The sequence below is a fragment of the Lynx rufus genome, unplaced genomic scaffold (assembly GCF_022079265.1).
Source record: "Lynx rufus isolate CCGP_SWC_20201006 ecotype Redwood Valley unplaced genomic scaffold, mLynRuf1.p SCAF_6, whole genome shotgun sequence".
NCBI lineage: Eukaryota > Metazoa > Chordata > Mammalia > Carnivora > Felidae > Lynx > Lynx rufus.
Genome location: NW_025814878.1, coordinates 104,773,260 through 104,798,317, shown reverse-complemented (window position 1 = coordinate 104,798,317; position 25,058 = coordinate 104,773,260). Strand labels below are relative to the sequence as shown.

The 25,058-nt window shown below is 53.6% G+C and overlaps 1 protein-coding gene across 4 annotated transcripts; it reads left to right on the top strand.

The window, feature by feature from the left end:
• Nucleotides 1-203: 203 nt before the first annotated feature.
• Nucleotides 204-24,429, top strand: TJAP1 (tight junction associated protein 1). 4 transcript variants are annotated; one of them, XM_047102691.1, is made up of 10 exons: nt 204-291; nt 802-897; nt 16,893-16,990; nt 17,728-17,853; nt 19,455-19,483; nt 20,222-20,383; nt 20,598-20,664; nt 21,649-21,756; nt 21,858-21,941; nt 22,700-24,429. In XM_047102691.1, the coding sequence occupies exons 4-10, from the start codon at nt 17,755-17,757 to the stop codon at nt 23,795-23,797; spliced, it is 1,647 nt and encodes a 548-aa protein (XP_046958647.1). In that variant the 5' UTR covers nt 204-291; nt 802-897; nt 16,893-16,990; nt 17,728-17,754; the 3' UTR covers nt 23,798-24,429. The 4 variants fall into 4 exon arrangements, with proteins under 4 accessions (XP_046958647.1, XP_046958649.1, XP_046958648.1 ...); XM_047102693.1 differs by lacking the exon at nt 204-291 and adding an exon at nt 10,127-10,255 and having other exon boundaries at nt 315-897; XM_047102692.1 differs by lacking the exon at nt 204-291 and having other exon boundaries at nt 315-897; nt 17,731-17,853.
• The last annotated feature ends 629 nt before the right edge of the window (nt 24,430-25,058 follow it).

Below are 25,058 nucleotides of genomic sequence, written 5' to 3'. Positions count from 1 at the left end.
TTTCTCTCTTTTTTTCTTTAGTATCAGAATCTTTCCTCACCCTTCCCGCTATTGCCCTACCCTTGACACCTCCTTCCTTCTCCACCCGCCTGGCCTCCAAACCCTACTCTCCGGAGATCCCATCTTTCCTCTTCACCTGGTGCCCTAATTCCCCATCCCGAAGCTACGCCCCTAGCCACACCCCCCGATGACGCTCCGCGCCCAGTGCGTGGGGATTCCCGCGGCCTTGGCCGCTACCCGGCCTGCCCCGCGGCAAGATGGCGGCGTGAAGGCGGCGGGCAGCGGCAGAAAGTTTGTTGTGGGGTTGGAGTAGTTGGGCCGGGAGGCTAGAGTGGGGGGGGATCGTAGGGACACTAGCGCGGAGTAGGGGCGGAGGAGGCACTAGCTCCGGGGTTAAGAAGAGGAAATGGAATGGGGGAAGGTTGGAGGCGGAGAGAAATAAAGAGGGAGACGGGCGGAGGGGAGGGGGCCTAGGATCCAGTGGCGGCCCTGGGGGAGCGGTCTAGCGCATGGGAACAAGAAGTAGGTGTGCAGGCCCTCAAGAAGCAGTCACGAATTGGAGGGGAATTTCTTAACCAAGAGTTAAGAAAGAAGCCTGGAGCTTGTGGCCGAGGCCCGACTGTACCCGGCCGGTAGGAGAGAGGTCTTTCCCGTGGAGGAGGATAGTGGGGAAGGGGAGAAGAGAGACCTGGAGGATGTTGGGCAGGTTTGGTAAGGAGGGAACTAAACCCAGTCAGATGACCCTTCTCCAGACTTAGATCAGCCTTTCCAGAGTTCCTATAGCATCTGCCCCAATTTCAGCTGAAGACTCAGGGGCCCCAGGGACCGGAAGAAATCACAGTGCCTCCTTGGAAAGAAGAAGAGGTAGCGACTTGCCCCAGCTCAACCCCAGAGCGGGTAAGGTGGCCTCCAGTGACAGGCTGGCATGCTCCCTGCAAGCAGGATGCATGAGTTCAGAGTGATACTGAGAATCATTTAATCTGAAAAGGGCTCTCTTCTATAGAGGTTACCTTTTGCCTGTGGTCTGTAAGTTAGTGTTCTGTTTAGATTGTATGGTGATTTTTGAGAATTGGGTGTAGATTTGAGCCTTGGGTGCTGTCACCTGTGCAAGTGAACATGGTCGGGGGCCTAGAGATCAGGCTGAAAGTACTTGAACACATCCCTGTCACAAGCAGTTTCCTACATGCTCCCTGTGTCTTTTTCAGTCTCCCCATCACATCTTCACTTTGTCATCTTACCTGAAATAGAGATTTGTGGTGACAGATTGGGGGGAGGGGGAGTCTTGAGAAAAAGTGTGATTGCGATCTGTCACCAACTCATGAATTCATTCTTGCTGCAGGTCTACTTCTTTTGATCTTTCTTTTTGTAAGAAGGGCTCATTAGTGTTCCTTTGGGGATGTAGATTTGGTGGGTAGGTGGGGTCAGTGGAGAAGGAAAATCAGGTTGCGATTAGGGAGAAGAAACCCAGATTAGTTTATGGTAAGGGGTCAAACTGACTGGTGTAAGGCTCTGGGAATATTTATTGTATCAATCTCTGTCCCTGAGATCCCTGATATTCGAGAGCTGCTTTACAGAGTGGGTCAGTGTGGTGATGGAAGGAAAGGATTGTAGAACTTTTCAGGTAGCTTTCTTCTCCTTTGTAGTCTCCCTGTCAAACCACATAAGAAAAAAAAAATCAGTTTCACTAACCAAACTAAGCATGGCTTAAGAGATGGTGGATTTGGAGTTGGAGAAAAGGGAAGAAGGGGTCTGGAGCCACAAAGTGCAGTGAATATGGTCCTCACTTCCTTCCGTGCCCTGTGGGTATGCCGAAGCCAGAATTGGGGACAGCTTACTGAAGCTTGTTTCATGACTGGTATCTGCTGCATGATTAGATTAGCAGATCTCATTTGATCCAGGACTCCTCACTGACCATCTCCTGCTCCCTCCCTGCCCCCCCCCCAAAAAAAAGAGGCTTGCTACAGACCGACCAACCCAAATCACTGTCACTAGGTCAGCTTCAATACCTTCAGGTATCTGACGAACTGATGTTCTTTAGCTGTGACTCTAGAAGGTTGGGAACTTTCTCTGAGGACAATTTATGGATGCCCCTTTGGAAACTGAACAGCAAGGACAGTGTGGTGAGCACACTTAGAGGTTAAGAGCACTGACTCTGGAGCCAGAATGCCGAGTTCAAATTCTGGCTTTGCCACTTGTAGCTCTGTAACCTTTAGAAATTGCATAGTTCTCTATGCCTCAGCTTTCTCATCAATCAAATGGAGATGGTAAGAGTACCCATCTCATAAGGTAACAACCTTAACCTAAATGCATTAATAAATTTAGAACAGTGACTGACTCTCTATACGTATTTGTTGTTGTTACGCTGGTCAGATCTCAGTACTAACTTCTGCTTTATGATTGAACCTAGTGTCTCTCTTTGGAGGCCCCGTACTGGTTTGGGCTGCTGTCTTGATGTTAGAGAAAGGGGGCTTAGCTTTTGGATGTAGTGAGAGCATCTTCATCAAACTATTTAAAGTGACATTAAAATGCCCATGATTTGGGGCGCCTGGGTGGTTCAGTCAGTTAAGCGGCCGACTTCGGCTCAGGTCATGATCTCGTGGTCCGTGAGTTCGAGCCCCGCGTCGGGCCCTGGGCTGACAGCTCAGAGCCTGGAGCCTGTTTCAGATTCTGTGTCTCCCTCTCTCTGACCCGCCCCTGTTCATGCTCTGTCTCTCCCTGTCTCAAAAATAAATAAAACGTTAAAAAAATTTTTCTTTAAAAATGCCCATGATTTCCTGTTTGAAGTTGTGAGGCTTTAGGATTATCTTTGCATTTGAACAGTAATAATAGTGGTGCTTACTGAGCACTTTCTGTGTGTCTGGCACTGTTGGAAGTGCTTTAAATGTATTAACTAATTTAATTTTTATAACCTTATGAAGGAAATACTTTCATTATCCCCATTTTACAGATGAATAAATAGAGGTGAAGAGTGGTTAATTTGTTCAAGGTCACTCAGCTAGTAAGGGGCAGAGCTAGGATTTGACTGTCTGGCTTCAGCAATTGAACTTTTGAGGGGGGCGGGGGGGGGTTGGTATGAAGTTAACTTTATTAAATATGCCCAGTGGCAATTTGTATCTTTTGTTTGTCACGATTGTTAGATTGTAGTAGACTTTTTTCAGTTATTTAAAAAATGTTGTAGATGCTGAGCTCTTCACCACAGCTCTCTCCAGAGATAAAAACTGGTGCAGGGACTGTGGTGAGGGAGCCCTTTGCCATGGTAGCCACATCTCGACTCCCTCTTCATGATTTGGCTTTGGTGACTGTCCTTTGGAAAACCTTGGGCCTGGGTTGGGCGAGCAGACTGACCTAAGGATCTACTCTTAGCATACCTTAAAGGGGTGTGTGTGTGTGTATTAGTGTGGACATTAAGGCTCATTTCTGACTTTGATTACTGACATGAATAGTTGAAGTAACCATAGTGTTAAATTCATAGACAATCTGGATGTCATCTTTGTTTTAAAAATAGGTAGCAAACTACAGAGGAAAAAAAAATAGGTGGCATTTTAAATACTCACCCTCCTGCCCCCCAGCTTGAGGGGAAATGGAAAACAGATGTGCTTCTGCTGAAACTTGTGTTGTTGTGGAAGGTCCTGGCCTAGTGCTTCTCTTTTTCCTTTTAGCCTAGTGGGAGGCTGGTGTGTAGCCTTGGGGCAGAGGTGTGCCCAAGGTTTGATTGACTGGCTTTTCCTTTGCCCTGCACTTAAGACTCACTCTTCCCCTCCTTCTGAGTCATGTCCTGTCTATTTAACACACCCTCAGGGCCCATCTTTTTCTTTAGTAAATGACTCTCCAACTTGCCATCAGACTAGGCACGCGTCTGAAGTCTGACCAGATTTCAGGGTAATCGGGGGCTCAGGACTTAGGGCTTTTTCTGGGAATTCTGACCCAGCCCTCAGATGACCTTTTTCTATTGTTATGGCACATGAAGTTTGGAATTAGTATCTGTCTGTGTCTGTTGCCCTCCACCATTACCTGAGGAGCCATATATCTCAGAAGAATGTACTTTATCTCAATTTGTGATGCAAACAGCGTGCTGAAACGTGTAATCTCCATAGAGTGCACCTTTGTGTGTGTGTGTTTTAAGTTTATTTATGTTGAGAGAGACCTAGAGAGCGCAAGTTGGGGGCGGGCAGAGATCAAGGGAGAGAGAGAAAATCCCAAGCAGGCTCTGTGCTGCCATCACAGAGTCTGACATGCGCCTTGAACTTACGAAACCACGAGACCATGACCTGAGCCAAAACCAAGAGTGGGACGCTTACCTGACTGAGCCACCCAGGTGCCCCTACACCTTTGTGTTTTGGTAGAAGTCCTCAGACTTTCAGGATTCAGGTCTCATTTTCGCAAATGAATGAACTGTGGTGTGAAGGCTGATAGATTTGGAGCCAGTTCTCTGCCTTTACTGTTCTGGTTTTGTCATTCTTAAAGCCACTTTCTTCACACCCCTTAATCATGTGTAATCTTTGCATCTAATCCCTTCACCACCTTTTTCTCACCTCCATATTTTGAGTGCTGAGGATGTCTGGGTAAACCAGGTCTTTGTTTCTCACCTGGATTCAGCCTCCTAACAGCTCTCGGAACTTGTTCTCTCTAGCTTCTGGGCCTTTGCACATGCTGGCCTTTCTGGGATGCGGTCCCCCTCCACCCTTTACCTACCTCTTTGTCCTCTAGACAAATGTGACTTTGTGTGGGGATCCTCACTCCTTCTGCCTTTCCTCTGTGCTTGTGTTTTAACACTTAGGCTGCATTGTGATTGTCTGTTTACTTGTCTGACTCTTACAGGGCTGTGAGTGTCCTGTCCACAGGTACTAGGTCTTATTCATTATTGTATTCTACCATTTAGAATAGTGTGTGGTGCTTAATAGGCGCTCTACCATGCGGTGGGGCTTAGACATTGAATGAAATGTGGTGGGCAGACTCTCTCCACTCCTGTAGCTTCCAAGCTGCTGTGAGAATTATTTTCCTGTGAAAAACAATGTTCTGTTCCCTTAAAAATGCCATGGTTTCTGCCTTGTTTAAGATAAAGTCCACACTCTAGCTCAGCATGCGGGAAGGTTGTTTATACTCTGGCCCAGACTCCAGCTTCTGGCTTGAGATGCTGTCCCCTCTACTTCTGTCCTGTGCTTCATTGCTCCTAAATTTCCCACTGCTCCTGGACCTGTCATGGCCATCCGTTTACTGTATTCTTCTTTGCTTGTGCATTTTGCTCTCTCTGTAATGCTGTCTCTAAAACTCTGCTCATCCCCCAAGACCCAGCTCCTGTGTAACCTCCAGTGAGAAGACTTCCTGCTTTCCTTTCTTCCTCTCGACCCCCAGCAGCACTTTGTGTGAGCGGCCTCAGTTCTGGCATTTCTCATGTTGTGTGGTGATTTCTCTGGTGCTTGTTGGCCTCTTTCACTGAGCTGACCCTCTATAGAGGAGGGTCCCTCCCTGATTGTGGGGTGAGGGTGAGGGGTGTGAAGGACTCTGATTTTGGAGGGAGGCAGACCTGGTTTAAATCTTGATTCTGGCACTTACCAGCTGTGTGACTTCAGGCAAGTTGCTTAACTGGTAGGATTCTTTGTCTCGTCCCGTATAAAATGAGGGTGACATTATCTTTTTTGTAGGAGTATTGAGCATGTAGCACGGTGCCTGTCATGTGAAGGATACTCAATATTTGTTGAATAAATGAATGCCATTTTGGAAAACACAGTGGATAAGAAAAGGCTTTGTTTTGTTTTTTTTTTTTAATTTTTTTTTAACATTTTATTTATTTTTGAGACAGAGAGAGACAGAGCATGAATGGGGGAGGGGCAGAGAGAGAGGGAGACACAGAATCGGAAGCAGGCTCCAGGCTCTGAGCCATCAGCCCAGAGCCCGACACGGGGCTCGAACTCACGGACCACGAGATCGTGACCTGAGCTGAAGTGTGACGCTTAACCGACTGAGCCACCCAGGCGCCCCGGGCTTTGTTTTATTCAAGCTAGAATCAGCCTTTTGATTTCTGCCAGGTAGCCAGGAGCATTTTGAGGTGGGAGTAAAATTGAGAGAGTCTCTTTTCTTGTGATGAAGCAATAATAAAAGGTGAGGTTGGGGACATCATCAATGAGAAACCCGTGCAAAACAGTTGATGTTTCTCCCCATTTTTTTGTGTTGTAATGATTCCTTTGATGGGTCACGTTTATGTGAGATTGGTAGTGACCTTAGTGGATATAGGTGGGGGTGGGTAGGTGGTAGATTTGTAATGTAGTTAAGTCTGTGGGTGACTGGATGGGGTGTTTAAGGATTCATGTTCCCTGGTGTTTTATGGATTGAAAAATATTGGATGAAGCTGATAGAACACATCTGGGCATTCAGGAAGCTACACTTCTTGGCCCTAGTTTTCTTAGGGCTTTGATGATCTTGTGTCACAGAACAGGCTTAACTTAGATGTTCCCCAGAAATAGGGCTGGTAGCTGGGAGTTCACTGTCCATTCTTTTTGCCTTTTTGTTTTTAGTGTAGTTAATGGGGGTAGTTCTTAGGGCACCAGTTCCCAACAAACACCAAAGGAATGTGTTTCCAGAAATCTAGACCTCTTCATTGTGTAATGCCAGGTGGTGCTCCAGTGTGAGTTTACAGTCCAGAAGAGGAAGATGTGTTTGAGTTTTTCGGAGGGCAGCCTTCTTGTCTGGTCCTTGAACCCCTGCCCCAGCCAGGAGTCTCTCCTCTGGCTCTCCAAGCACATACCAAACTGTAATCCAAATGGCTGTTAACCTGTCTCTCCTCCACTTGGGGTAAGATCTTTCTTGGGGCCCTATGCAGTAGGTGCTGAGCAATCTTGGTTATTGTGTGACCCAAACCCGTTCTTCCTTTTTGAAACAGAAAGCAGATAGGATCCGATTGGCAAAATCCTTTGAACTCTTAGGAAGGAAGGTCCTGCATAAGCAAAAGGTGATAGTATTAACAATAGCATTACTAATTATTTTCTAGAGTTAAGTTAAGGTGGTTAAATGATCATCCAGGTGCTTGGCTTCAGCTGTCTCCCTTTTCAGCCCTATATATATATATATATTTTTTTTTTTTTTTTTTTTTTTTTAGCCTTCTTATCTTCTAATAACACATCCCTAAGCCAGCAGAAAAGGTTAAGAGCAGAGGTGAAGTACGCTCCCGTATATTTTCTTGCTAATCACTATCTTCTAAAAAGTCTGGCTGCTGGCATCTTTTTTGTTATTCATTAAGCTCCTTTTCATGCCCCATAAGCTGCTGGCTTTTCTGGCTGTATTGCTCATTCTGTCCAGGTATGCTCCACGCTCACAGCCAGGACCTACTACGACCTTGTTAATGCCGAGACAAATCAAAAGAATGAGACCAGTAGCTGAAAGTGGAGGGATGGATGGGGTTTTCCTTGGGCTCAACTCCTTGTCGCTCCGTGTGGGAGTGCACACTGCAGTGTGGCATTTCTTGGCAGGGCTGGTAAGCTGCATCGTATGTTCGGCAGATTTGAGAGGAGATTGGGTGAGCCAGCAGGACTGGCTTGTGCTGTGTACTTTTCGGTTTCAAAGAGGCTGAGTCTCCTGGACTGGCCATGAGTGGAAGAGTGGGACCTCTTCTTTGTTAGTACTCTCTCATAGGTGCCGGCTGTCTGTGAGGTAACACTTGGAATCTGTAAAGGACATGCACTCTATTTGTGAAGAGCTTCTGTGCTTTCCCAGTGAACTGTGGGAGGGGGGACTCCCTGAGGGCCGGGGCCGCCTGGCGGGAGGCAGTCTAGATGGTGCTCAGCTGACGGTAGGATAGAATGCTGGGCTGACCATTTTGGGTACTCAACCTCTTTGCACCTTCACAGGTAAGCCCATGGGGACTTCAGTCTCAGAAGCCTTTGAGGGTGTTTCCATCAGGGCAGAATTGTCATGGCTTTCCTATGGCTCCCTAGAGGAGGCATCTTTGCCCTGGGATTGGACACAGAGGGTTCTCGTCCAGTTCTGTCTGTGGTCTTGGGCAAGTCACTTGTCCTTTCCCTTCAGAATAGGAGAACGCCACTTGTTCTGTGGGCCTCAGTAGGCCACGAGGATCAAAGGACATATAATGAAAGGGGAAGTGTTTTCAGGATAGTAAAAACACATGGCAGATGGAGGGGTTTGTCCTGTTTGTCTAGGAATTCTGTGTTTTCACCATAAGCATAATATATGTCCTTGTAGAAAACACCAACCATATGGACAAATATACAAAAGAAAAAGTAAAAGGACCCTCTCTCCCTTTCCCAGAGACGGGGAACTATCATGTATCCTTCTGATCATTTTTTGTGTGCTTCTAGACATTCTTCATCATGTATCTTTTGTAAAATAAACAAGACTCAATAGTGGTATATGCTCTGTTCTTCAGCTTGCTCTGTTCACCTAACAAGTTCAGGAGGAGGGTGCCCCCCTCCACGTTGAGCAGCTCCGTGTTGGAGCCTCCTTCCCAGCATTGGGCCTTCCTCTGGGGCTGGCTCCTTGGAAGGGGTAGAGAATCTTCCCTAGGGGTTCTCCCCACAGCAGGTACCCTGGTTATCTGAGGGGTTGTTTTTTATTCTGAGGTGAAGTAGTCTGGCAGGAGTGCCCTTGAGTGGGAATCGGGACAGTTGTAAACGCGGCGTGGGCCTCTCCACTTCCGTCTCCCATGTGTTTCTCCCCTTTGCTCTTGTGTTATCTGTGGCCGGGAAGAGAGTAAACTTACCTGATTTCTCAACCTCTGTTTCAATGCAGAGAGCGTCACTGATTTCTGGACCTTTGGGTTTCCTAGGTGTTTTGCTGCTCTGTGTTTTGAAATCAAGCCAGACCCAGCTGATGTTTTTTGGTCTTATTTGTGGGTGAGGATTCTGAAGGTAGCCTGTCAATGGCCATGCATTCTTCCCGGTCTAGGGAAGAGGTCAGAGCCCACAGGAAGAGTTGTCTTCTCTTCTAGATGGTTATCTCCCCCTCTGTGGTAAGGCCTTGGCCTTTGGAGCTCCGGGGCTATTGTCAGAGTAATACTGGGAGCCCGAGGAGTGGGCAGTTCGGAATGATTAACTTGGGCTTGGGAGAAGGGCCAGGCCCATAAGTAGCGCCAGGGTGGTCACTGTTCTCCTCTACCCTGAGCCATCTCATCATCTGCGGGGCTTTCCAGACAGAAGGGGAATCCTTCTGCTTTTTCTCGCCAACATGCTGCCCTTCTCCATAAGCACAGGCAGTGTTTGCTGATACATTTGCTGTAGTTTTCCTCTCCTGCTGCTCCATGGGTCACATCTTGTGGGGGTTTGGGGATTCCACTCCTGTGGCTCCATCTTCCTTGAGATCTCTAAGCCAGGGTGTGTCCCTTCCCCTAGGATGGTATTGGAGGCTTCAGGAAAGGTGTTTTCTGCTGTTTCCTGGGCTTTCTGTGATGGGAACACTAGCCTCTCTGGCATTGCTCATTCTGAGCGGGTGGAATAGTCGCTGTTGGAGTCCGAGGAGCCTGGCTGCAGCATAGCCTGTATCCTTGCTCTGTGGGTTCCTCTGGGGCCAGCTTCCTGGGAAGCGCCATCCCCCCGGCCCTTTCAGAAACTGAAAGGTGGCAGTGTGCCACCCCTTCCCTGGCTGGCCCAGCTCCGGGCTGGGTCATACACTGCCCCATTGTATTGTGCCTTCGATGCAGTTCTTGTTGCAGCCTCTGATCCCTGGGCCGGTTCCCTCTCGGCCCCATTCCTCAGAGCCTGTGGGAGGTGGTGGGGTGGACTCTGCTGGCACAGGCAGGGGATGGGCGGCAGCTGCAGCTGGGGCTGGCTTTGTTCTGACACCCCAGCTTTCAGAGCTGTGGTGCAGCCTGGCAGCCGGGTCCAGGGAAAAGGCAGGACGGGGGAGCTCCCCACCCCAACTCCCGCAGCAGTGCCCCCTTCCACCACAGCTCTCCTCTCTTTTTGTTGACCAACCAGAGAGCCCTGTTACCTGGGGTCAGCAAGCTGGACTCCCTGGTTGGCAGGGGGCATGCTGCACTTCCACCTGGCATGGTTTTCAGATGGGAGAAAGCCCCCGAGGCTCTAGTGGTAAGTCTGCAGGAGCTTCCCCTGTCGGAAGAGCGCAGTGTGTACCCTCGGGCATCTCGCAGCTTGGCATTCCTTCTGCTCTCTCTTTGCAGCTCCGGAGTTGGGCTGCTCTCAACCAAGCTGTCTGTTTATATGGAGTGCCTGGAGGGCGTCTGCCATGAGTCTGTCGCTAACCGTGCTAACCAGGAGAGCTGGCTGGTTGGGGAGAAGACACTAACCCTGTGAGTCTGACCTGGGCCAGCTAACCTGCCCTGGGGGTACCACCAGCAGTGCCTCTCACCCCTCCTCCCCCTAGCCTGGCTGCCTCCTCCCCTTGGCTTGCCTCATGCCACCTCCTCTGCTCTCTTGTCCTTACTGCTGGGTTCCCTCCATCTTCCCAGTCTCCTTGCTGTGGGTGGGGACATGCTCCCTCTAAGGCCAGAGGAGGGGGCTTTCCTATGCACAGACACCTGCCAGCCAGCCTGCTGGCCTCTGCCCACCTCATGATCCCCTCAGCACCGCGTTGCCCGGTTCTCCCTTAAAACAGAATTGGTTGGAGTTTCTGTTCAATCTGCTTTAAGCGTTACGGAGTTTGAGAACATTGCGCAGTTACCACGCTCTGTTTCACACCTCAGAGATAGATGGAGCTAGAGTGGGAGGGGGATTTTCTTCTCGACTGGATAGTTGCTTCCCTTTGTCAAAAGGGGAAGATTGAATGGTGTCCCCATTAGTCTCACCCTGGGATAATAATTTAGGGTCAGTTGCAAGGTTCTCCTTAAGGTTGTTGTTGAGGAAAACCGCGGTCTGGCTGTGGGAAATTCCCAGGGCCTTGAGTGAAGCTACTTAGGACTAAAAGCTGGAGCCCAGGACCAGGTACCCACCTGAGATGTAGTTCGTGGTGTCCGTTGCTCCGGCAGGTGGAGTAGGTGGAGTCAGGCTCCCCACTGCCTTTCACATGTGGAACTTCAGGTGGACTTTAGCCAAGAAGGGCTGGAAGGGCGCCTTAGCCACGACGGGCGGGACCTGGCTTTGGACTCCACAGTGGGCCTGGGAGAAGCCTTGGCCTCAGGCTGGGAGACTGGTGAACAGCTTGCCATGGGGAAGTTCCCACCAGATTGCCTTCCAGGTTCGGAAAGAAGGGGGCTCTGGGGATAGCAGGAAGACTGAGTGCTCGGGGGTCTCTGGTGTTCTGCACAGGTAGCTCCTTAGATGGGCTCTCTGGCTGCAGCCTCTGGAGGCAGAGCAGTACGGGGTAAACTGGGTGGGGGAACTTGGGATCCGAAGGCCCTCTGGGTAGGCTCTGTTTCCCTTGGCTCAGGAGGGAGAGGCAGGGAGCTTCCTGTGAGTATGAGGTGGGAATGTGTAAACGGGAGAGGGTATAGGTGTTGCACAGATGTGTAGGGACCCTGAGTAGGGAGGAGCAAGCTGGAGGGGTGCCTGGTGGCTGGGCTGACCGGGAAAACAAAAGGGGCCTGGAGCAGAAGGCTGGTTCAGGACCACCCCTTACATTGCCTTTCCTGAGGTGAGGGCTTGGGGACTGCTGTCAAGTGCTGGTTGATCTTGGGGACTTTTTGGCTCTCCCTTTATTTAGGGGAGGTTGCTTGGATCATCATCAACTGTTGTCTTCAGCCCCTTTGTTCTGTCAGGTGTTTGCTTGAATGAGACACCAGCTGGATAGACTTGAGGTATTTACTCAGGTGGGAGCCAGGTGAGCTCTTTACAGGTCCCCGGCAGTAGTTTGGAGTCCTCAGGATTACTCTGGGGCAGAATAATTCCCACCCATTTTGGTTTTTAAAAACCTGTCTGTCGATTCTGCTTAGAGCAGGCAGAGGGCCAGGTCAGGGCCGCAGGCAGCTTGTCCCAAGAGGGTGAGGTTGTACTTGCCCAGAAAGGTGGCAGGCATGGCTGTTGGAGGGGCAGCAGGGCTGGTCTGGGCACAGACTGGCATCTCCCAGCCTAGTCATCGGCCCAGAGCGGAGCCTGCCCAGGCCCCACCCCACGCTCTGCTGGCTGCTTGCCTGCCACGCGCCCAGGATTGCTGAGGGCTGTGCTCATGTACCTCAGGAACAGCTGCATGCCGGAAACTGGGGGCTGGTAGCAAGCAGGAGGGGCACCCAGGGGTCAATGTGGAGAGGGCTGAACCCAGCCAGCTTTGGTGGGATCTGAGGGACTGACAGCCAAAGTCGGGAGGGGCTGTGTTAATGGGGCGGGAGAGCCCTTGCGAGTGATCCCCAGGGCCTCTGCTCAGTCACCTGGGTACAGGGCTGACCCTTGCAGGTGGGGGTTTGTGTTTCTTGGGCCTCAGTTGGATGCAGACCCTGAATTTCAGAGGCTCAAGAAGCAGCCAGACTTGTATGGCTGGAGTGTGTCCTGCCCCCAGAGGTGCAGTTTCCTCCAGGCCTACAGAGTTCAGAGACTCTATATCCAGGGCTTATAGCTGAAGGCGATTCCTACGGAGGAGACACTAGTCCCTGCGTGATCAGACATTCATGTTGTAGCCATTGATGAGGGGCTTTAGGAAGGTCCTGTGTTTATTTTTATTACTTATTTGTATCCTGCTGGGTTCCATGGGAATTAAGGCAGTATAGAACACAGCTGAGTGTTCTGGAAAAGGGCCAGTTTCCTTTTATTCTAAAAGCAGTAGTGATTGCTAATGAGTGATTCTGTTTGACTTCTTCAGGTGAATTATGAAGAATTTTAATGTTTTTAGTGGTGCTGTGTGGCCTCTCTCTGATGGTCCCTCATTTGCTTGAGTCAGTGACAGCTGTGAGTAGAAAGGAGTATCAGTAGGTTAGGAAATGGTCTGAGCCCAGATAAACTGTTGGGGCCATAATTTCTTACAGAGAGTGTGGGTGATGTGGGGAGCAGGGGAGGCGGTTGGTCTCTCAAGGGCAGGGCAAGTGAACTGGGGAGGGTGGAGGGAGGTAGCAGTGCAGAACTTGGGGGAGCTGGATGAGATGTCCATGGGGGCAGGCTCAAGTTTGAAAAGCCAAAGAGCCCCACCCATTTTGGTTTCACTCCCGTCTCCCTCAGTAGGGAGAAAGCTGGGTGCTCGGACCTCCCCTCCTCTCCTGCACCTTTGACTTTGCCCTGGGCAGACCCGCAGAAAGGATGGCGGAAGGAAGTGAGAGGGCGTCTTTGGCTCTTGGGCTTGAACCTTCTTGCTGTTGCCTACTCTGGGTGTTGGCAGAGAGTGGAGTAAGGGTATGGTTTGGAGAAAATCAGGATGCTGAAGGTTTTTCCTTATCCTACTCCATCTCCAGCAGCGGTGACTCCTAACCATGGTGGAAGCCCAGGTCACATATGGGCACTTACCCATGAAAGGGCACAGGTGTGAGTCCCATCTCCTGACTTAAAGAGTGATGCTTGGCAGATTTTTTTGTCCTTTGATTAAAGGATACCGCTCAGCCAGAGTCTGGCACACGTTTCTCCTTATATCTGCCCCTGACTACGCTCTCTGCTCAGCTGTTCAGTGGGTTCACAGTGCAGGTTTGCTGTGCGTGCTGAGTCCCATTTCTAATGAAAGTAGACTTTGTTCTCAGGAGGCAGCTAATCGTGCCCCATGGGCTGTAATCAGGGAGAAGGTATTTAACACAGGGCAGGCGGCAACAGGCGGCCGCACTGACTGGCAGATTGCAACATGGCAATTAGGAAGCTATCCACCCCCCTTTCCACCCCAGCAGAGCCAGGCTGAGTCTATCTGAACTGAGTTGAGTGAGTGAAGAATGAATGCTATGCAGAGGAGGAAGGGGGAGGCGGGGCTAGGCAGGGCTAGGCGGGGCCGGGGTATGAGGAGAGCAGCTTTCCCTTCCCACTGCTGCTGTAGGTGTCTCCCTCAGCAGTGCCAGAGGAGCCCCAGACCACACTGGGTCAGCCAGAGGTTTTAACCTAGGCCTCAGCCTTTCTCCTGGTGCACAGCTGTTCTTGTAGTGCAAACCCAGCCCATGACCTGGTAGCCCTACGTCCTGAGTCCTCTGCCCCCACTTCTTTGAAGCTCAGGTGGTTTGGGGTGAGGGTTGGGAGTGGGATTCTTCTCGGTCAGTTTCTAGACTTTCCAAAAGACCATTTTCTTGGAGGTGCCCTGGAACCAGGCCAGCAGCCAGAGGCCAAGAGACCCCAAAGGCTGCTTGCTTGCTTATGGTGGCCCATATCTCATTCTGAGTTATCTGGCTACTTTCCCTGGGGACTTCCTCTTCTTGACGTGGGATTGGGAAATCCTGTTTGGGCTGAAACACTCCAAGGCAAGATGGGAATCTTTGGGTGAAGGAGATGTGACCACTGGAGGCCGAGACCGGTAGCTGGGTCTTCCTGGCGGGACTGCCCTGCTGTCTTGCAGCCCACCTTTTGTCTTCCCCTGGCTGTGAGCCTGGTGTCCAGCTGCTTCTTGCTTTGTTCTCCAGTCCACCTGGCGTTGCTCTCACTCTAGGGTCTGTCCTTCCCTGCCACACTCCAGTCAAGGACAGTGGCCTGTCAGCCCTGTTGCGTTCCTGTTCAGTGATGGAATCGTCCCACCCCCACCCCTACCCCCTGCTGCTGTGGGCCCCAACACGTACTGGTATTTATGGACATGGGGCAGGGAGTAAGACAGACTCTCCTTCGTGGGCTTGTGTTTGGGACACTGCAGGCTCCCTAGCAGACTGTTTCCCTGGTGGGCATTGCCTTCTGCTTCCCCAGTTGGGAGTGGTTCCCTTTCTTGTGTCTCTGCTGTGTATGGAGAGAGCAGGCTCTGGCCGGGAGAGAGAACTGCCTGCCATCGCTGGCACCACTCATCCTGGAGCATGGGTGATTGCAGTGCTCCCTGTCTCCCTGTCTCCCTGCCAGCCACTTCCACACTGTCTGTTCCCTCAGCAAGCCAGGTTATCCAGCTGGGAAAGCTCTGGGAGTGTGTGCTGTGGGGCCCGGGAGTGGGGACTTGAGGTCAAGATGAGCCAGGATGTGTGACAAGTAGAGCTAGGGCTTGTGGGCTGTGGAGTGAAGGCCTCTCTCCTTCCAGGGAAGATCCCCAGATACATGAGTGCGTCAGTTTGCTTCCTGCCTGCCCGCGTGCCACCCAGTCAGGTGTCCTGGTGCCTAGAGGCCAGTGTGGGTATTGGTATGAATAGGGCTAAGGAAGAAAAGAAGAGGCTGAGAATCGAGGGGGCTGCAGTGGCCTGCAGCTGATGGGGATGCAGATGAGGAAGGGAGCAGGCCCAACTCTAGAGTCTCCCTCCCTGGATTTTGCAGAGGTTCTTGGCTACTGTATCTCTTACTCTGTGTTTCTGGCTGTCCTTTTCTAACTCATGTCCCCACACTTAGGCTCCCTGAGTATCAGCACCCAGGTATCCAGGATGGCTTGCGACTTTCTGGGCCTCTCCCTCAGGCCATAGGAGCTCCCACCCTGGGGCCCTCAGGAGGGGCCCCAGGGAACCTGCGGGGGTGTCTTGTTTGCTCCCCCACACCCCAGGAATGTGCTGTCCTTTTGGGCCCGCCCGGATTCCTGTGCAGGGAGTCAGCCCGACACAGCACGCTGCTTGTGCCCTGTGGGGACATGTCCGCCTCACCATCAAAGGGGTGGAGGTTGGCGGCTCGTGCCTGCTGCCATGCCCCAGCTCCCCCCAAAACCCCAAGGGAGAGACCAGGCTGCCCAGACAGAGAAGGGAGGCCACTCCTGCTTCCCCGCCCTCCCTACCCCCACTGTTCTTCCTGCCTCGGGCTCTGTTGGAATGTGACAGGAGTTGGGGCCAGGGCATGTCCCGACAGCAGGAACACATGCTTTAGCCCGCAAGGCTTCCCTCAGCCCCCAGCTCTATTTATGTGAATGGTGGCGGGAAGATTGTTTATGCCCAGAAGGCCACCTGAGGTTACTGCCTCCGTTGGTCCCTGTGGTGGCTGCTGCCCCCGTGCTGTGGCCCCGCTTATTACAGGTAGGCGCAGGGCTCAGCTCAGTGGTCCCACGAACCTGGACAGGACCTCACGGGTCACTCAGTCTAGCCACCTCTGTGTGGAAGAGAAACCAGTGAGGGACTTAGCTGGGGCCACACAGTGTGTCAGAAGCAGCATAGCCTGGAGCCCTGTGTCTCAGCTCCCCAGAGTTGGGCTTTCTGCCCCAGAGTTTCTCAGCCTGGGCACTGTCAACCCTGTGTGCTGAGAATTCTTCATCATGGGGGGTTGTTCTTTGTGTTACCGGATGTTTAGCAGCATCCCTGGCCTCTACCCACTAGATGCCATTAGCACCCACACCATTGTGACAGCCATTCAGACATTGTCAGGTATCTGGGAGGGGGAGGGGGCAAGTGAGAGGGGGTGTGGGACACCAAAATCTCCCCCGTTGAGATTGCTCAATCATTGCTCTGCTGCTTTTTCAGAATGTTTTCTCCTCGACCTCCCCTCCCTAGTTGCAAAGTCTGTTTACCACCGTTACACACAGAAGCAGTCTTTGGGCTCCTGGGAACATTGCTAGGAAGTTTTCCCCACATTTTCTTGGTCTCTGCTAGCCTTTTTCCTGGTGTTCTCTTCTGCAAGCCATGCTCCCCAAATCTCTTAGTTTCCAGACTCTGAGAAGCCTGAGAGATGAACAGGACAGGTGTGGGGTAGGATCGGGACAGAACAGGGCCAGACCTATTCCCAAATCAGGCATGTGGTCAGCAGAGACCACGAGCACATACAAGACACACATGTGTCTTGTGTGGGCCTGTAACAGTGCTTTCACGGGGAAAGGAGCCCAGTGCTTCCAGTCCTCTCCCGCTTCCTCTCCTTTTTCCAGAACTCCTGGTCCATGACTTTTCTGCCTGGCTCTTCCTGGGGGGCCTTCCAAGTCCTGGACTGGGTAGGTCAGTCCGTGGCCCTGACAGACACGCAGCTGACACCTGGTTTCCACTTTCTTCTCTTCTCCGGTTTCAGGAGCTGTTGGCTAGAGGAAGTGGAGGGGCCGTGGGATGCAGAGAGCCGAGGGCTAACTCTGGGACAGCGGAACAGAGAGAGCTGCCGACGATCAGACGGTATGTCCCTGTGAGACCTGCTCCCCACCCCCACCCCCAGGGCTCCCTTCCTGGGAGGCTGGCAGGTAAGGGGGCAGGCAGGTGGCCTCTCTTGGTGGGGGCTGGTGAAAAGAGAACGGTGGAGGCCAGAGAGGATTGGCCTTCAGGGCTTACAAGCTTAGAGACCCCACTAAGGAAACTGGGTTGGAGGAGTACCCTCAAACCCTCACTTTCTGGTTACTGGTGTGTTTTGTTTTGTTTTGGTTTTTTTGAGCTAACACGAATGTTTCCTAAATGCCAGGTAACTGTAAAAAAGGTTAGTGGTTTATGTAATCTTCACAGAAGGTGTATGAAATTGGTGCTCTCCTCATCCCCAGTTTATAGTTGGGGAAACCGATTCCTAGGGAACAGTTTTTCCCTCTGAGGCATTTTTTTATAAGCCCACAAAGGTGAGTGGTGGGCCATTCTTAGATATACTGTCCCACTCCTAGACCATAATCCGCTCTTCCTGGTGCCCAGAACCTAGGCCCTGCCTTTCCCACCCACCTGGCGCATTGGGCCCTTGTCGCCTCCAGCACTCCCCTGACCCTTGGGCATTGAGATACCAAAGTCCAGGTTTCTAATGATCCCGGCAATGGTCCAGGCCTGTCTGCCTGCCTGGTGGCTCCTTCACATGTCCCTTTTACTGTCCTTTTTTCCTTAGTCTGGGGGCCTCTTGCCCATGTCTCTGAGCCTTCCCCTCCCTTGCTTCCCCTCAGCAGGTTGAGGAGCCCTCGCCTCCCAGGATGACCAGCGCAGCCCCTGCTAAGAAACCGTACCGTAAGGCCCCACCTGAGCATCGGGAGTTGCGGCTGGAGGTTCCTGGATCCCGGCTGGAGCAGGAGGTCAGAAGACTGGTACTCCTGCCCTGGCTGCCAGATGCAGGCCCTTGAGGCTGGGTGTCTGATTGACTTCTCCCACCTGAGGAGATTCTAGTCCCCCAAGTTGGGGTGTGGGTGTGGCATTGCTGGTACATGTTTGGGGTCTCCTAGCTGCAGCACTGCTGGTGGGGGCAATGTAGGCTTATAGGGGACAGCTGTGAGTACATGTCCACATGTCAGGGAACCCAGAGTCTTCATGGCTCAACAGAAATGATCCCAGGCAGTATCATTCTTCCTGCAAGAGGCAGCCCACCAGACTGAGGGGTCCTAACTTGCTGGAGGCTGGGTCTCTGTGGAGGAGGTCGTGCTCTGGCTTCTTCCCCACAGACCAGCTGTTCTTTGCTGCCCCCGGAAGTCCTGGCCCTTCCTCCAGCTTTGCCTTGTTTGGCCAGCATTTATTAAATACATGCTCCCAGCCAGGAACTGTTGTTAGGTTCTTAGGAGGCCTTCTTCAGGCAACTGTAAAACATTGTCCAAATAGGCCTCCCTCATTCAGCTTACTCTCAGGAGGAAAGGAGCTTGCAGTTTAGGTCCCTTGCTACTGTGTTTCTACCCTGTTGCAGCATGTTGAGCACATTCACAGAACTTAAGAGATCATCATACATGCATACATCAGGCATACCATGGCCCGCTTTGGTCAGATTCAGGTCAGGAATGCTGTGACTTGCCTGTTTTCAGTTCAGGGAACATTAAATAAAAAGGCCAGGTATTGTGCTAGATGCCACCCAGTGGGCATTCCCTTGGTTTTGTGGATGAGGACGCTGAGGCTCAGCAAGGCTAATGTAAGCAGAGTGTGGCAGAATAGGATCAGATCCAGGTGTCATTAGCTTCAAAGTCCATGGTCTGGGCCACCCCCTCATTTTCCTGCCTGGGATTGGCATTCTGCGGCAGTCAGCTCCATTTAGAGCGGGCTGCTTGACATTTCCCTGCTCTGTGGCTGGCTGAGCTCTGGCTCTTGGGCCGTAACCAGTGTGGGGGCTTGGGGAGGATGGGGCAGGAGGTAAAAAGCCAGATAAGGATGAGACTCTTTACTCCTCTCAGTCAGGCTTGGCCCAAAGGCTGTCCTTCATCTATGTACTTGTTCCTCTGGGGCCTCTGTACGGGCCTGATTCTGCCCCCACTTCCTCCAGGGCCAAGAGGGCTTTGTTAGAGCTCAGAACCCTACTGTAGCTTGCCTGACTTCTTCACTTCTCTGGAATGTCTCTGCCATGCCTGTAGGGCCCACGGGGAGCCCAGTGAACAGTTGAGAGGCTCTCTTTATCCCTGGGAGATGTGGCGTGGGTACCAGGACTCATTTGCAGCCTGCTCTAAAGTTATGAGGGGGGTTGGAAGTGGTGTGGGTAAGGGTGAAGGTCGGAAAGGGTTCTTGAACCTTCTCATTGGCATGGCAGAGTAGTCTAGGCTCATCCAGGTGATACTGGATTGCCTCCATCTCTACAGGGCCCACTTTGTGAGATTGTTTGGGCTTTAGACATGGCCCTTTCCAGGTCTCTTTGGAGGATGGGCAAGCAGGGTGGGTCAGTGGTCTAGGGCTGGGCCTCAGGCTTCTGTTCTTTTGTGCACAGGAGCCCCTGACCGATGCAGAGAGGATGAAGTGAGTATCTGCTGCCTGAGAGCCTGCCCTGCTTTGCCTCAGCACTTCCCTCTTAGCGCCAGGCAAGGCTGTTGGTATAGTCGGGATTTCATTGGATTAGGTAGAAGTAAAGGTTGGTGTGGAGCCATAAAGGGCTCTGAGAGGAAGCTGGATATGGATATTCCTTCCGGAAAGAGTTTTTGTTACATGGCTCCAAGAGAACCTGGAACCAAGGTGCTCTGGAGGCCTGCTCTTGCCAAAGAGCCTTCCCCCAGCTCCTGGCTCTCTTGTGCCAGCTGCCTCCCTGCAGCCTTTTCTGTCAGCCACGTGAGGCCTTTGGAGAGGAGGGCAGTGCTGGGCTGGATTTCCAGGAGATTAATAATGGAGTAGCCTGATCGTGCAGTGGGGAAACTGGAGCTGGAGGGCTTGGTGGCCGGCTGGCTTGGGCTGTAACCAGAGACAGACTGGGAACTTTCACGCCTCACACCAATTCTGTCTTCTCATTCTTCTTCCGGGTGGGAGTGGATTCTACCATCCCCTCTGCTTCCCGCCCCTGCCCCCAAGCCAGGCTGTGTTCTCAGGGCCAGCAGGCCTATGGGATATGCTGCCCCAGACTCAGGCTCAGTCTCAAGGAGTCCCGTCCCCAGTTGCCTGTGTTCACGTCATCCCTACTCCTTTCTTCCTGAGTCCAGGCTGGGGTTCCAGGGCTGGTCCGTCTACCTCTGATGCTCCTCTGCCCTTGCCCCCTCACCCCGCCAGGCTGTTGCAGCAGGAGAACGAGGAGCTCCGCCGGCGCCTGGCCTCAGCCACCAGGCGCACCGAGGCCCTGGAGCGCGAGCTGGAGATCGGGCAGGACTGCTTGGAGCTGGAGCTGGGCCAGAGCCGCGAGGAGCTGGACAAATTTAAGGACAAGTTCCGCAGGTGTGGAAAGGAGGGGCCAGGACACACCTGCATGCAGCCCCCACCATTCATAGGATTTTAGCTGGAAGAGGCCTCTGAGATCATCTGATTCTGATGGGGAAACTGCGGTTTGGGGAGAACAGCCTGCCCAAGATCCCCTATCAAGGAGGGGCTGAGCGAGCAGGGTCTGAAGAGCAGATCTTGACCCAGGGGTCTGCCTCGTGTTCCTCCACAGGCTTCAGAACAGCTACACGGCTTCCCAGAGGACCAACCAGGAGCTGGAGGACAAGCTGCACACACTGGTAATCTGTCCGGGGTTGGGGGTGCGGTTTCGCTGGCACTGTGCTCATAGCAGAGCAGGGGGCTGGGACTTGCTGGGGGAATGCCACTGGGGCTTGGGGAAGGGGTTGGGACGGCGGCGGGGAGGGGACCGCAGTGTGCTGTGCGCGTCAGGACTGTCTTAGTGCTCACACTGTTTCTCTTCTCTCCCGTCTTCCCCTCATGCTGCCGCCGCCGCCGCCGCCCTCTCCTGTCAGGCCTCTCTTAGCCACAGCTGGATCTTTGCAGTTGCGTCTGAGTTTGTGTGTTTTCTCCCTTGCCCTGGCCTTCTCCTCAGATGAGCTCTGGGGTTGCCGGGGCCCCTTCCCTGTCCCTCTGCCCACTGCTTTCCTCTTCCTTACGTGAGGCCCATTCGGTACAGTGCCTCCCTCCCTGGCTCTGGCAGAGGAACCGGTTGATGTCACCACTGAACACTCACAGCTTCTCCGCTGCAGTGGCAACAAGCCCAAGCCATTGAGGGGGGAGGGGGGGCTGTAGAGCCAGTCCCTGAACTGAAGATCAGAAGGCCGCTGCTGAGCCTGCCGCTCCCTCCTGGCTCAACTAGATAATCTCACAGGCGCCCCCAGCTGCCTCCCAGCCCCACCCCTCCCTCTTCCTGGCCTGAGCCTGGAAGCAGCTCCACACGTAGGCTTCAGTCCCTGGGTTTGCACACTTACTTCTCTAGTCCAGCTGCTTTGCCTCCTGTGTAGGGCCCCTTGAGGGGCAGCTCTTGCCTCTGTCCTGGGCCCAGGTGGCAGCAGGTTATATCCAGAAAGCCCCTACCCCACAGCCAGCCCGGAGAACAGGAGAGGTGGCTGGTCTTCTTCTGTCTGTCCATCGTCTGTCTACTTCGTCCGCCTTGGCTGCCCCAGCACCTGTGGCTTCCTGTGTCTCTGGGTCGGGAGGAAGTGGAGGGGAGGAAGGCCGGCTGGGGTGAGGGCGGGGTTCACACACGTTTTGTGCCTCAGATCAAGAAAGCGGAGATGGACAGGAAGACGCTGGACTGGGAGATCGTGGAGCTGACCAACAAGCTGCTGGACGCCAAGAACACCATCAACAAGCTGGAGGAGCTCAATGTATGGCGGGGGGAAGCCCTCCCGTGTCCCTGGCTTTGCCCTGGCCTAGGCCCTGCTTGCCTGGGGTGGGGCCGGCCTCTGACCCTTGCCTGTACCTGTAGGAGCGGTACCGGCTGGACTGCAACCTGGCTGTGCAGCTCCTCAAGTGCAACAAGTCCCACTTCCGCAACCACAAGTTCGCCGATGTGAGCAGAACCCCCCCACCCCCCTGCCAGCGCTAGTCCTGCCTTCTCAGGACTCCTCTGACTTGAGTTTTCACACCTCCCTCTATCCTCCTGCTTTGACTCCTCCTTTCTGCTTTGCCCTGCCCTCGTCTGCATGGCTCCTCTCAAGCCAGTCAACTCTGCCACTGGTCGGTGTTCCGTGTGCTGTCAAGAGATAGTCACTGGGACTGGGGGGCTGGCCCTGCTGGTATTTCTGGAACAGAGGCAGGGAGAGAGGCACTCAATTTCGGGATCCCATGCGGGAAGGTGGGGTTGGCCAGGGTATCAGTCATAAGAATATTGAGAGAGGATGAGGCCCAGCTGATCCCTTTACCCCAAGGGGCAAGCTCTAGACTCCAGAGCTTCAGGCCCAAGGTTGATAGGGTCTGTAGAAGGAGTGGAGGGACTCATGAGGCTGCTGGCCAGTACAGGTCCTCAAACTTGTCTGGTTTGGGCAGAAGCCACTGCTGAGATGCAGGGAGATGGACGTTTGAGGGCATGTGGGCCTTAGCACCAGTTCTGGGATCAGATGCTGGCTGTGTTCATCAAAAGCTGCAAGTTACTTCACCCCTGCGGAGCCTCAGTTTATTTGTGAAATGAGGCTATACCCTGGCATGCGGGGGGGCCGGAAGATCACAGTGCTGAGCGCACAGTGGTGCTTGTACGTGCCGGTCGTTATTTTTGCTCTGAGGTTGGGATCGTTCATGTCTCTCTTCCCTTCTCCCACTCTTTTTCCCCAGCTGCCCTGTGAGCTACAGGACATGGTTCGGAAACATCTGCACAGTGGTCAAGAGGCTGCCAGCCCGGGCCCCGCCCCTAGCCTGATGCCAGGGGCTGTGGTACCCACCTCGGTCATTGCCCGGGTGTTAGAGAAGCCAGAGTCTCTACTGCTCAACTCAGCCCAGTCAGGCAGTGCCGGGCGCCCCTTGGCCGAAGATGTCTTTGTGCACGTGGACATGAGTGGGGGGGGCCCGGGTGACCCAGCCAGTCCCCCAGCCCCTGGCAGCCCCATCTCACAACCCAATGGGGAATGCCGCTCCCTGGGCACTGGTGGGGGCTCCCCAGAGGAGGAGTTGCCCCTGCCAGCCTTTGAGAAGCTGAGCCCCTACCCCACCCCATCTCCACCACACCCGCTGTATCCTGGCCGCAAGGTAATCGAGTTCTCTGAGGATAAGGTGCGAATCCCCCGCAACAGCCCCCTGCCCAACTGCACTTACGCCACCCGCCAGGCCATTTCCCTGAGCCTGGTGGAGGAGGGCGGTGAGCGGGCCCGCCCCAGCCCAGTGCCCAGCAGCCCTGCCTCAGCCCAGACCTCCCCCCGCCACGAGCCCAGCCCTGTCCCCCCAGCACTCAGTGCCCCGGCCAGCTCTGCCAGCTCTGAGGAGGACCTGCTAGCCAGCTGGCAGCGGGCATTTGTGGACCGCACTCCACCCCCAGCCGCCGTGGCCCAGCGCACAGCCTTTGGACGTGATGCCCTCCCTGACCTGCAGCGCCACTTTGCTCTTAGCCCCGCTGACAGAGATGAGGAGGTTCTGGCGCCTTCTTCCCCACCTGGTGAGAGTGGGCTTTTGCTGCCAACAGAAGCTGATTCTGGCCTTCCCAGGGAGGAGGAAGAAGAGCTGAACCTGCCCATCAGCCCTGAGGAAGAACGCCAGAGTCTGCTGCCCGGTGATAATGGCACAGATCAGGGGCCTGTCACTTCCCACACTGACGGCAGGGCCTGGGCACTCCCCAGCTCCAGCCGTCCCCAGCGCAGCCCCAAGAGGATGGGGGTGCACCACCTTCACCGCAAGGACAGCCTGACCCAGGCCCAAGAGCAGGGCAACCTGCTCAACTAGGCCCCCCGCCCCCACCGTCGCCCTCCTGCCCCTGCTGCTCTGCTCCCTGTGCAGTGGTGTCAGGTGGGCCACGCCAGGCCTTGTAGCTGCGCTGCCTGTGTCTGGCACCAGCTTGTCTCATGGCTTTTCCCTTTTCTTGGAATATTTATTCCCCAAGGGTAACATGCAGCTGGGGCCCAAGACCTTTCTTCCGGTTGGCCCAAGTTGGGCTGTTCTGGGCCGCGGAGGGGTCTATCGTATCAGTGTTCATCTTCCATCCCCCTTTCATACCCGCAAGTTTTATTTTTTGTGGTTCCCCCCTCCCCCCCCCCCGGGGGTCGGGAGGGGGACGTCGTCGGGGACGATTAACCTCTAATTTCTATTTTCTGCCTGTTTTCCTCTCCCCTCAAGTCCTCTGCACGAGCTGTTGCCTTCAAGGGGCCCTTGGGGGATGAGGGAGAGGACTCACTCAGGGCTCGCCTCAGCTGTGTCCATCCTCCCTCTGGAAGGGAGGAGAGGGAGGGATTCAGGGGCCTCAAGCTGGGCTCTAGGTGAGGCCTGGCCCCCTCCCGACCTTGGCTCTAGACTGTTACTCCCAGCTTTGGGAAGTTTTCACATCGATGACTATTTTAAAATTAAAACTATTTTACTGATATGGCCCAATTTGTCTCTTAATGATTTTCCTGGTGCCATTCTTGAGCCTTCCCAGTTCTAGTCAAATTCTGCTCTTTGCTAGTGAGTCTCCCCTGCCCTTCTCTGCTTGGGATGTCCGTGGCCACAGAGCGTCACGCAGTGAGAGAAGGTGCGCCTCAAGTGACCTTGGCAGGGCCCCTGAGTCTCCCCTTGAGGTAGGTAGGGTCCAGCCCACCTGTGGAGGCGGGCTCTTTACCTCAGTTACGATTCTTACAGGGGGCCTGTGTAAGGTGTCGCCCCAGGACCCCAGGTCCTAGAAGTCCGAGACCTGAGCCTGACCTGTTAGATATTTGGGGCCAGTGGATGCTGCCTGGAACTTGGGCTGTGGGGTGGCACTGCCCCCTAGTGTCTAATAGTTCCAATTCCTCCCCTACTGCCAGCCCCCCAGGGACCACAGCCACACACCAGGTTGTAGAGTTAATAAAATCTCTTCCGAGCCAGCGGGTTGCAGCCAGAGCTGCCAACAAGTCCAGAGGCGTTGCCTTGGGTTCAAGTGCCCCCGAGGCTGTTGCTCAGTCAGCTTCCAGAGCTTCCCACCACTGCCGGGAGCTACCAGAGCCCCAGCCACCCCCCACCCTCCCTCCCTCCC